The 12,500-nt window shown below is 37.2% G+C and overlaps 1 protein-coding gene across 5 annotated transcripts in view; it reads left to right on the top strand.

Annotated features, from left to right (window-relative positions):
- ZNF385D (zinc finger protein 385D) overlaps positions 1-10,348 on the top strand; it is a 472,992-nt gene extending 462,644 nt beyond the window's left edge. For all 5 annotated transcript variants that reach the window (XM_080385045.1, XM_080385043.1, XM_080385044.1 and 2 more), the window contains 3 exons: positions 1,245-1,423; positions 2,750-2,851; positions 7,028-10,348. In XM_080385045.1, coding sequence (XP_080241171.1) covers positions 1,245-1,423; positions 2,750-2,851; positions 7,028-7,261 — 515 coding nt within the window. In that variant the 3' untranslated portion in view covers positions 7,262-10,348. The remainder of the gene's footprint in view (positions 1-1,244; positions 1,424-2,749; positions 2,852-7,027) is intronic.
- Positions 10,349-12,500: the final 2,152 nt, after the last annotated feature.

Below are 12,500 nucleotides of genomic sequence, written 5' to 3' on the forward strand. Positions count from 1 at the left end.
TCTAATATGGTGGCAATGACCACTTATAACCATCTCACAGAAAATAAGCCTGATTTTGGATGTCAGGGGTTACCTCCCAGCACTGTAAACAGAGTTAAGAGGCAGACCTTAGGTTTGAAACTTAGAGGCAGTGATGATATACCTGCAGCAAAATGATCAATGGTTTTATGATGTAATAAAAAAAAGAGGTAACTTTGGGACATCTAGAGAATCCACTTAAAAAGAAAATGTCAATTTGTTGGTATTTATGAGAAACAAAGCCTGATCAGTTTTGAATGCTGTGTTTGCATGCCATATTTTCAAATGGTGATAATTCAAATTCATAAAGCTGTACCCATTGAACCTATTTAGCTTCATACAAAGGTTAGACTCTAAACATTTTTCTGATAAAGATGAGAGCCAAAACGTTATTCTGAATATTTAAACACAACCATCCAAGGTTTTGCTGTCTATGCTGATAAGCTGTGTGTGTACTCACACGCATGCTTGTAGAAGTGTACCAGTGGATGGATATGGCAATTATCAGTGGAACACTAGTTCTGGGCATGGTGGTAGTCCAGCAGTATCACACACTACCTACATGGAGGTCAACACTGTAAGAAATTGTTTGGTCTGAATAAAATTAAAGCAACAGGACACTAATGTTTTCTATCTGATCTTCACTTTAATAAAAAATGCAAGTGCGTTTTTTCTCACATATATATTTCTCACACATTTTGGTTTCTGTCCAGGCCATTAAGGATCCATAGGTTGCTGCCAGGAACCTCTGCCTCTTTTTGAATTGGAGACTAATTAGTTAATTACAGATTTAGGTGTAAGCTACCTAGGACATATTGTTTATCAATCCACACAGGAGGACTACAGATCAAAGCCAACTACATCTTTAATAGCTAAATTACCCTTCTTTTGCAACTACTATTCAGGCCTTATTAGCAGCAGGAGTTAATGAGAAAAGTCACACCTATTTAACTTCACATCAGGATACCTGATTGTGCCACTATTTACTGGTGTGGCTGCTTTGTTCTAGTGCATTACCTACAGGTACATAATATAATAATTAAATATCAGATGTAAAATACTGTTACATTGCTATGAATCTGATACAGACAAACACAGGCATATCCCAAGGATAGCACATGGCACCAAGGTGAAGCTCATATGATTTTCTTTTAAAACAAAAATAAAACAATGAATGCAACCAAATTGACAAAGTTTTTTCTGTTTCCCATTTCTAATGTCTCCAGGGACTAAGCACAAAACTATGCTGGAAGCTCGGAATGGAAGTGGAACCATAAAAGCCTTTCCCCGGGCAGGCGTAAAAGGCAAAGGACCTGTGAATAAAGGAAACACAGGCCTTCAGAACAAAACATTTCACTGTGAAATATGTGATGTGCACGTAAACTCTGAGACACAACTGAAACAGGTACTTGGCTAGCTTGCAGAGTGTGAATCCTCGGCTGTTCTTTGTGTTCATGGTGGTAAAGTACCAACACAATCAGCATGTGTCAGTGTGACGGTTTGTATCCAAATGAAGCTTACAGGTTTTGCTCTTTTTATTTGATGATCATGCTGTATGTTTTGATTTGCCTGTGATTTTTCCCAACAATATGTTTTCTCAAGAGCTCCTGATTATATATATTGCTTAAAGAATTAGAGAAGCTGTAAGCTGCAACCTGTTACAACTGTCTTTAGACGACTATAGTTGTCATAAGGTAATAAACCCTGACATTTAGTGTATTGCATTATATTTGCCTTTACAAAGATGTGGAGGTAAGTGCAGCCAGTACTTTCAGAGAACACTGAATAACCTGCTTAGAAATGTGGGGTGGAGAGGATTCATAAGATGTTTTTATCAGTGTTATTCTGTAACTGAGAAGCATGACCTCTAAATTGCAGTTACACTAAGTTATGTTCAGTCATTCTTCAGATGAAGAAAGCCTTTGTTCTGAAAAACAGTTTAATTCCATCTGCCTTTTGGAATTAAATACTCATTAAGGAACTTTACAAGAATGAAGATAAATTCAGTAATGGAGAATAGAAATACTTGTCTTGTGCTTTCAGGAAAAAAATGTCCAGTTTGTCTCTTTTTGAGAGAACTCTTAAGAATGAAAATCAAAGTAAAAATATAGTTCTGAAAAAGGCCCGTTACATCTAATACTGCAATAAAGTCTGTGTACAAGGATTCTTGTAAAGTCTTGTAGATTTTATGAAGAAGATATTGGATTTTGTGGTGTTTTTTTCACTGTCACTTAGTTTGAGATGTAACCATCTTTCAACTGAAATCTTGAAAGGATCTCCAAGCTTCTTAGGGATTTAAACAGGTTTTTTGACCTGTTTCCCCCCCCAGTGAATAGGAGATGCTCTACTATCTAATATTCTTCCAAAACTTTCTATCACCAGTGGATTGAATTTGATGGTGCTTTATAGAGATAGGGAGGAATTTTTCAAAGGCTTTGACCTGATTCAGGTCCTGTTGAAGCTAACAAAGGTGAGAAAATCATTGACTACAGTGGAAGCAAGAGTTGAACTGAGCACTGCTGAAAATCACAGTCCCGATATATGATGCACAGAGGATTGTTGAAATTGGAACAGACCCTATTCCCATTCATTTTTTAATTAGTCAAAGTAATGCTGTTGTGTAGAGCAGTAGCTTTCAGTATTGGAGCACCCGTGTATAAAGCAGAACCTGAAATGAACTATGAAGAAACTATCACTCTTTTTCTTTTTTTCCCCAAATATATTTTAACAGCACATAAGCAGTAGAAGGCACAAAGACAGAGCTGCTGGGAAGCCGCCTAAACCTAAATACAGCCCTTACAACAAACTCCAAAAGGGAACACATCCTCTAGGGGTAAGCTGATCACCTTTTTATTTTACTTTTATTTTAACCCTGCTGAGTACGTTTTTTAGAAAATGTAAGTGGAAAAATGTTTAAAATGAGAAGAATAGTGTAAGCAATGGGAGTATGCAAGTGTCTGAGCGAGCCCATGGAAGCCCACAAGGGACTTTTTAGATACTTTGGTGATCCTCATTTTTGTGACTACTCTGAATAACCTCAGAAAAATAAGCTTGTTTCAAAGGTCATTATAGAGCAAGAGACGAAAGAAACATCCTAATGGCAAACAGGATTTTTCCAGTTTTCACCAAGGACAATAGTGATTTTATATATATATATATATATATATATATATATAGTTTACTATGTAAAACTCTATAAAACCTTTATTCTATCCTTATTTAGAAAATTATTCAGATAACAATTGAAACAATTTAAAAAATCAATCTCTCATTCCATTCTGCTCAGTTTCAGGATGGTTCTGGTCACATTTTCGACTGCCAGGATAAACTATCTGAAGCACAGTTCTTACTCACTTCAAAACCTGAGAAAAAGGTTTAGTTTTTAATAAAAAGCCCTCTAAGATCCTGCCATTAGTTAAGAAACAGCTTATAGTATGGGTGGGATAGTAAAACATCTGACATTTATCTCCATCAAATAAACTGCATGATTGTTTTATGTGCCGTGGTATTTTTTAAGGGCTTATAGATGGTTTTGGCCAAGGGAGGATGGTGGTTCATTTGCCTTATAGATATAAGCCCCTTATGCCTTGACCATCTTCTCTAATTCAGGCGGAATATGGAGCTTTTTTTCTGTGAAAACCCAGTTGTCTTTAAGTTGAGTTGAAGCTCATTTCTTGGCAACAGAAAATGTGTCCTTGTTGGGACAGCCCTCATGAGGGGTAGGTAAATTCATACGCAGTTTAGTTGGGTAGGAGCTTTCCTAGATGTAGCAGAATGAAGTGCATTGCTCTGGTAGATCCAGTAGTAGAAAAATAGCCCCACAGGGTTTTCCAGTAATCCACCAGGAAGACCAAGGTCTCCAATGCTTATAAACTATACTGAAAGGAATAGAAAATATGTAATGAGGTAAGTAGAGTATGGAATCACTAAAGCCTCTCTGACAGGATTATTTTTCCTTTATGAAATTCATTGTTTCCCAGGGGATTAAAATAACTATTACATTACTGTTACTGTTGTGCACAGTTCTCTACTTACTAATTTATGTAATAGTGGTTTCTGAGAGCTCCAGCCAAGGATCAAGGCCATTTAGTTGCTGCATAGACAAATAAAGGCAATGTGTCCTTTCCCTGTTCCCTTGCTCCCAATTGCTCACAATATACAAGTCAGGCCAGAGGCGAGCAAAGAGACAGAGGGGATTTAAGGAGAGGAAGAGTTGGCAATAAATGAACAGATATGCATAGTAGAATGGAGGTTGCACTGGGAAAGGACAAGAGAAGTTCCCCATTTACTCTGTTTGGTTTTGAATAGAAAAAATGCCAAAATTGCTGTCATTTGAAATGCAGAATAGCACAGCAACAAGCCAAAGATGTTATAATTTTACTTTGAATGTAAATGTTTTTAATGAACCCTAGACTTTTTCTTTATTCCCTGTTAATTTTTCAAGTCGTTTACTGTCCCTTAGTTTACTTCATTGGAAATGTAAGGAATAATGGGTATTTTACTCGCAATGTTGACCTGTGTGTTAATTAGTACTTGCAGAGAGGTTTGAAATGAAGGTGCAAGGTACTGTATATGCTAAATATTACTAGTTTTGCAGCTATCTTGAAATCAGAACCATGTTGATAAATTAACTGAAAAGCTATCTAATTTCATTAGAAGTTCGTGATTCCTCCAAGAATGGCAAGATAGTCCTCGGCATTTAATATAAACTGTCACATAAGATCTTTGTTCTTTGTGTCAAAAAATGTATAAGCATCACCAAAATTTTTTTCTACAGAAGTTGGAAAAAGGCCATACTACCTTTTCATAGCTTTTCTAGACCAAAAACTTTCCAATGCCAAGTTTTCAATATCATTTGTACTGCTTTGTCTAGTCTTGTTTTGCATGCTTCAGAGAAAGAAGTTTTATGAATTCCCATGGTACTATTTCAGAGTTTAAGTAAACTTGTAATGTTGGGACTTACTTGGTATTTCTTCAAGGCACAAATGTCCAGCGTATTGAATAATACACTGGAGAGAAAGAGGTTATCAGGCATTTGATAGTCCAAACTTTCCGCAATAATATAGCTCTAATGGAAAACATCCTTCACTGGGAATTCTAGACAACAATCAGAGCCCTGTTGTTTTGGGCTGGAGGTTTTTTTTCTATTTTGTACTCAGAGTCTTTTTTTTTTTTTTTTGGGGGGGGGCGGTATTTTAGGGGGGGAGCGGTATGTGTTCTTGTCTGTTCTAAACAGCTGAAAAAAAGTATTTACTTAAAAATATAAGGAAGGAGGAGAAAGTCAAACACTCGGCAAGGGAAGAAGACAGCTTGGATCAGTGGGTGTAACACTGATCAAGGAAAAGATTAGGTCATTTCTTTTCATAGGCACCATGCGGAATTTTGTATCTAGCATCCATTACATCCTCTGTTAAGAGAATTACAGAATCTGGTCCCCTCTGAGTATCTCTCCCAGACCTTTAAAGGATCTTGAAGCTGGAAGAGTTGCCAATGGGTATATAGGAAAAGTAAAAATCCTGTTATCCATCTGGCTGGTAAAGAACCAACAGACTCTTGCAATTTGATGGTACTGTAATGATGAAACTCACTGCTGGTTCGTGCAAGAGTACTCCTGTCCTTGCTTTCTGACTGTTCTCTCACCAAGATACTGTTGAGTTGAGAATATCAGATTGATATGGTGCAAGTTAATTATCTGAAAGTCCCTTTCAATTCAAGGATGAGAAATTGTGTTTCCCTGTGAGTGAGAAGTGTCCATACTTACACTGAGATGTACCACGGCATGGTACATATATTCATTTTTCGTATATTCAATACTTTATTCAGGTTTCTGTTCTTTGCAAAGGACCTCAGGTCATGCCAGGACACAGACCCACTGTAAGTCCGTCAGAGCCAATAGGAACTTTGCCTTATTAGTGGATGAGGTTTCTATTCTTATCTCAGAGCCATGAAACCCGAACAAAAAAAAAGGTATTCAGGCCCCTGGCATCTCATTAGAAACTTGAAATCCCACTGAAATCTGCAGAAATCTACACAGACTACTCTGATGTTCATTTGTATGCATACCAAATGTAAATTCTGTTAAATAATAATGGACCTCTGAGTATTTTCAATCAGTCTGGGAAAATCTTTAGGTTGTTCTTTTTCTTTTTGGAAACTCTGAATGAGGATTTTTCTAAACTGTATTTGGTAGTGCATAAGACTTATGATTTAAGCGTTTTTAAAGCAGAAGCCTCAGTGTCAGTAGCAAAAATACCATGGTTTGGCACCATACTAAGTGATATAGGCATGATTTTTTTCATACAACATTTTAAAATACCTGCCACTTTTTCACAGTCCCTGTAAGAATTAACAGTATCTTAGTGAAAAAAACCATCTGAAGACAGAGCAAGATTACATAGAGCAGCATCCATAGAATTCATCGCCTGTTTCAACACATGAAACATAAGAGGTTTTCACAACCACTGCAAGATAAGCATTGTTTATTTGCTTGTTATTAGAGGCAGGAGTTAATAGAGAGGAGCTAGCTGGAGATCTTAATTTTAAGTAGAACTTGCATCCAAAACAAAAGCACTTTCTTAGTCAGACCAGGTAATAGGATATGTTTTCACTTTGCTCTGGTGTCTATCCTAAAGCTGTCCAGATGGAGGTCTTTTAATTGTTGGCTAATTCTTCCATATTTAATTCTTGCAGGGTACATGCAGCTTTACTTTGGTGCAGATTGCTCAGCCCCTCTTTAGGTTTGCTTTGATTTCTAATATATTAAATTACAAGTCTCAGTGATAAGGCATAAACATTGAAACTGTTTGTCGCCAGCCAAATCCTACTCAGCCTTGTCCAATGTGCAAGATCATACCTACTTTCACAAGCCTGCAGCTCACAGAGTCAATAGCCACTATGAGACCTCTCTTGCTTGATGTTGCACTTATAATCTTAAGTCAAGCTCCCTGTCGTGTAGCTAATATGAACAAATTATGTCTCTCTGTTTGTTTGTTTTCTCTCTTCCCCACAGGTAAAATTAGTATTTTCAAAGGAACCTTCAAAGCCGATGGCTCCACGAATCTTACCAAATCCTCTAGCAGCTGCAGCAGCAGCTGCTGCTGTGGCTGTGAATTCCCCCTTCAGTCTTCGCACAGCCCCGGCAGCCACCCTTTTCCAGACGTCAGCACTTCCTCCAGCACTCCTACGGCCAGCTCCGGGGCCTATACGGACCACCCATACTCCTGTGCTGTTCGCTCCTTACTGAACTCCAAACAGGAATTAATTGTACTGCAATAATTTTTCAAATCAAAACAAACAAACAAACAAAAAAAGAAAATCAAGAACATTGAACTATGCAGTGTTTATTTATAGTTTAAAGTATATATATGAAGAGCCAGGACTTTTGATAGAGAACTGAACAAATTCTAAGAGGGGGAATGGGCAGTATTTTCTCCGATGAGAACATTCCTCTTGAGTATTGATCGTTTTAGAACTGATCTCCAGCATTGACTTGTAGTGACATATAAAACTTACGAAGCCTTTTGACTGTGCTTTTTGGCACACATTTCCCTGCAATGTCTTTCCTGCTTTATGAAACAACTTACAAATTTGTCTAAAGGGCATTAACTGGTTCCGATGTACATAAAATACTTTATTCTGTAGATTAAAGAAGAAGGAAAAAAAAGAAACACTGTGAATAGTAGTACCCTTACCAATCCTCCTGCCAAATCAGCAGTTACTGGGTATTTATCTGAACAAAAGTAGATACAATAGATGTCTTGTAAAACAGTAGTATTGTGTCTCTATCTATGCCACTAGGTTTCTAACAGAGTTGCAAAAGATAAAATAAACAAATTATGTCACTTTGGTAAGTAGTTTAAAATGGTGACAATAATGTGGAGCTGTTCCTGGTGGGCAGAAATTGGTTTCCTCACCTGTAGAAGAATGGGCGTGAAGATAAACTATGGTTAGGGCAAAGCAGATGATGAGGAAGATTTAGTGGGGAAAAAAAATAATATCCAGATGCTGTACACAGATTAGGTCAAACTTTTATTTAACTGAGAACATGTGTACAGTGTGTGTATACTCAAAAGGTATAATACATACAGGATAGATCAATGTTTAAGGCATGTCAGTGGACAGCAACAAATACACTCTTGTCATGAAACAGGCCTGACACTTTAGTGTTGAACAGAGGGAAGACACAAATGGGTTACGCATAGTCATAACTAGCAAATGAAAAGCGGGAGAAAAATCCTGGCCTCATTTAAGTCAGTATAAAGTTCCTCCTGACTGCAATGCAGCCAGCATTTCATCCCAAGAATGGCACATATTCTTTTTATATCACACCAGTGGGAGTGTCTGTAGATAGAGATAACATTTTTTGCAATAGACTTAGTCTTAGGAACAGATTTATTCTCTTGTTTTATTTCCTACTGATGTGATATAAAATGTCTTAATATACCTATAAACGTAAACAGAACACATGAGATACATATTACGAGATAACTGCACATCATGGGTTTGGAACAAATACAACCTTTAGGATCTGAAGGGACCCTTGAATTCTGTAGCTGACCTTTATGTAGGGACAGCTTAAAGCCTTATATATTTACTGTGAGGCTTAAAGGGGTTGACTGTGTCCCTTTAAAGTAAGATTTATCAGGGGTATATATAGATATATTGTATATATGTTAGAGTAAGAAAAATAACTTATAAACAGAAAATCTACTATATAAAATAATTATATAATCATTGAGTTTCACATGTGGGTCATTAAGTGGTAAGTAACAAACAGCAGAGAAAAAAATAGACTTCTTGAATCTGATTCTTGCTGCCTGCTTTTTCCCATAGGGAGCTGAAAAGTATCTATTAATATTGAGTGCGCTGCTGAGTCACATGCGACCACTCTGATGTGTAGTTAAGTGAAATGCCTACCATACATTTAGGAGGAATAAAATTTAAAAACCTAATTTAAGTTTAGATGAGGAAATTATTTGAAAGATTTTATTAAAAGGTAGTAATGCAAAATATTGACCATGTGGTTGCTATATAATACTGCCTGTGGTTAATATGGACAGTTGGGAGATAGAGAGGATGGGAATATACAGCACTTTTGACTTGCAGTTCATCAGTGAGCCTTCCATATACATTGGTATTTGCCATTTTTTAAACCTCTCTGCATTTAGATTTTATATAAAATATATATATATATAAAAAGAGAGAAAGAAGAGGTTCCATGGATGTCTGTGTCCAAAGAATTCCAAAGAGATGCATTTATTTATCTAGAAGTATTAAAATAAGTTCTGTATTATGTATTTGTATTTCATCCAGTTTATTTGCAAATGTTTGTGCCTTGAAATTAAATGGGCTTTTGTTTATATTTAATTCACTCCTATGTAGCCATGAAAAAGATGCGGTGGTGATTTCAGGGCTGATTCCTAGCTGGATTGCTTTGGCCCAGTTTCCAAAACAAGAAGAGTATGAGTAAGTTCCTGAAGCCAAGTTTAGGCACCTAAGTAACTAGGGGCTGACATTTAAAAGGGCTCCGTACTCTACAGCTCCCAGTAAAGAGGCACTAAACAAGCCAGCCTTCAAAACCTGCAACTAACACTCAATTTAGAAACTATTTCCTTTTATTTGGGTACATAAATATAATGTAGTACAGTTCAACTCCTCTTTGCAAAATCTTTCTCTTGGTCTTTTAAGCCTGCTTTCAACCTTCCATCTTTTTTCAGAAGTTGTAGTGCCATTGCCAGCTGCATTCAGATTCTTCCTTGAATAGGGCACTGGTTTTCAAGCTGTGCTCCCTGAACCACCATTTATCTCCAGAGCCTTTTGTAATAGTCTGTGTAAGCAAGAGCCTGCTTAACGAGCAGAGGAGGATTGGTGTTTTGGGAAGGGAGAGGTTCGGGGCGGGCGATCTTTTCCTCATGAAAAAACATGCAGATGGGAAAAGGGGAGAGCCACAAATATCCTACAGGCTCTTATGCACGGTCTTCTTGTACTGGGACACCTGCTATACATCCTGCCATGTCATTGTGATGCCATCAAAATCAACAGGCTGATCCTTGCCAAAATGTGGCCTGTGGCATGTATGGAGGCACAGTACTAAGGGCAGAGTCAATAGAAGTTTTGCTAGAAATAAAGAGTGTCATTCCAACTACTTACATCAGCTAATTTGCAATGACACCTTCAGTTTTCTTGGACCTCTTTTGTCACAGTGCTCTATGGAACAAGTTTTTGTTCACACAAGTCTCTTTTAAATTTCAGCTGTAAACAACAAACTCAATTCTTTTTATGTCTCTTACTCACTACCTAATAAAGGATAAAGCCTAAATGTTAGAATGTATAGTGGATTTTCTGTGCCTTGCTGTTCCACCCTCCTCTTGGTCAGTAACAAGTCAATGTAAGTGGGATGTCAGCACGACAGTTTTATTTTACATATATACATATATATATATATATATATATATATATATATATATGTATGTATGTCAAGGAAAATATTGGCACAGCAATCTGATTGGGCAAGGGGAGTTTCCAGTCAAGGGTATGTCCACAGCAGCTGCCAAAGGAGCTAGCAAACAGAAGACACTTCACACCTACTTGTCAATACATCCGATATGGAGAGCACTATGAAAGAAAAATGTGTCATCATATTTCATATTACAGTCACACTCCAGGGCCAAGAGGAAGCCTAAATCACAAGGAAGCATCATTTCATCGAAGGCACAGTCACTCACTGGAATAACAGTGTGAAATCAGCCTGCAGGAAAATGGCTGGGTATGAACTCAGAAAAACAAATAGGTTCGGGAATGTTTTCTTAAATTCTATACCAAGCATTAAAGAATGACTATTCTGTTCTGACCCGAAGAAATGGTATTTTTGTGGGAAGGATATATATATTTATATTTTTACGCTATCTGCATTTTTCCAACTATCTCTGGCTTCAAACCTTTGTTCAGAAGGATCATCATTGCTCTGAACCATGAAATCAGTTACCTTCTTGAAAGCTGCTGTAAAAGCTGATGCGAGAGGTCAGTAAGCAAATGGTATAAATATGATGATCCAAAATGAAGAAAAAAAATGAACTGGCCATGTCAAGGAATATTGTATTTGAAAAGTATACAACTTTATTTTAAGATAAATTAAAATTATATAATATTAAGAATAGCTAAATAAAGTTAATATAACTAGAAGAATTACATCTGTCATTTTAGTACTGGAATATTACAATTGGCTCTGTATTTCAAAAGAGGGAAAGACTTTTTAGATGCTGAAGCAATGCGAAGATGCTATGGGTAAATTTAACGTCTCACACTCATTATCTTCTAGTTAGACCAGGATTACCATAACTGAATGGACCCGCCCTCAGTCACTTCTAGTCTAATCCCCAAAGATACAGTAGAGTTTTGGCCTGATATTCCCTGAAAGCTGAAGTCATGCTTCTTAGGAGACCCTGCTTCTGCCTTCTGCTCCTAGTAAATGCATAGTTCTTAGAGTCTCTTCAAAGCATCTTGGGGAATTTCTATCTTAATATCTCTCATTATTTTTTTTTGCAAAAACAAATATTATTTGATGAACATAGGACCAACAGTAAGAAGCAAGACCTGAAAAGGTTTCTTCACAATTACAGCATTCTTGTGGCTAAATATGAATGAAGCACAGATACCCAAATGGTTTGGCTGCACAAATCTCTTTGGAAATACGTGAAGTTGGAAGCCTAAACCCCCCTTGTAAGGAATCTGTGCTTTTTATTAACATAGATGTCTGAATTTCCATTTTTAAATTTGAGTTTAGCACAGTTCAGGCTTCAGGGCTCTAAGCACCTAAAGCTCACAGGAAAATAACTGTGGGCTTCCTGTTTGTCTAGATGCATGTGAAAATATGAGCCTATGCTATGTGAAATATTGCAGATTTTTTTCTATATCACATCTTCGCCTGTTTTCATTGTTTATCTGTAAGTGCCAGTGAGTCATACAGAAGTTTCTGTGCTGGGATTCGGTGTATGGCTGAAGGAAACAGTAATGTCGATAAACCCCATCTTTTAGACTAGTCAAAATCTCAAACACACAGTTAAGGGTTTAGCCAAGGACAAGAGCTTTATGTCCTCTGACACCTACAGGTTTATTAAAATTCAGGACCATTTAGGAGTAAATGTAACTATGTGGAGGATGGTTATTGCATAGCCGGATCTGAAATGATGGGGGCTGAAAGAGTCTGTGCTCCAGACCGTAATTAAAAGTACTATGAAAACCATAATGCTCTTAACCCTGGGACTCCTGAAAGCAGTTGCAAAGACATGTAGAGGCTTCAGTAGAGGCAATTTTTTGCCCTGAGTCCTGAGGCCTTTTGCAGTCATGCTGTGTACTGCAATTAGGTGTCATTAAACTCTTATTCAGTATTGATATATTGATAAAGAAACTTGGCTGAGCCTGAAACATGATTAGTGGCTGCCTAGTTCCTGTCATTGACTTCATGCTGGGGTGATGCTACTTCA

This window comes from Falco punctatus (assembly GCF_963210335.1).
Source record: "Falco punctatus genome assembly, chromosome: 4".
NCBI classification, from domain to species: Eukaryota; Metazoa; Chordata; class Aves; order Falconiformes; family Falconidae; genus Falco; species Falco punctatus.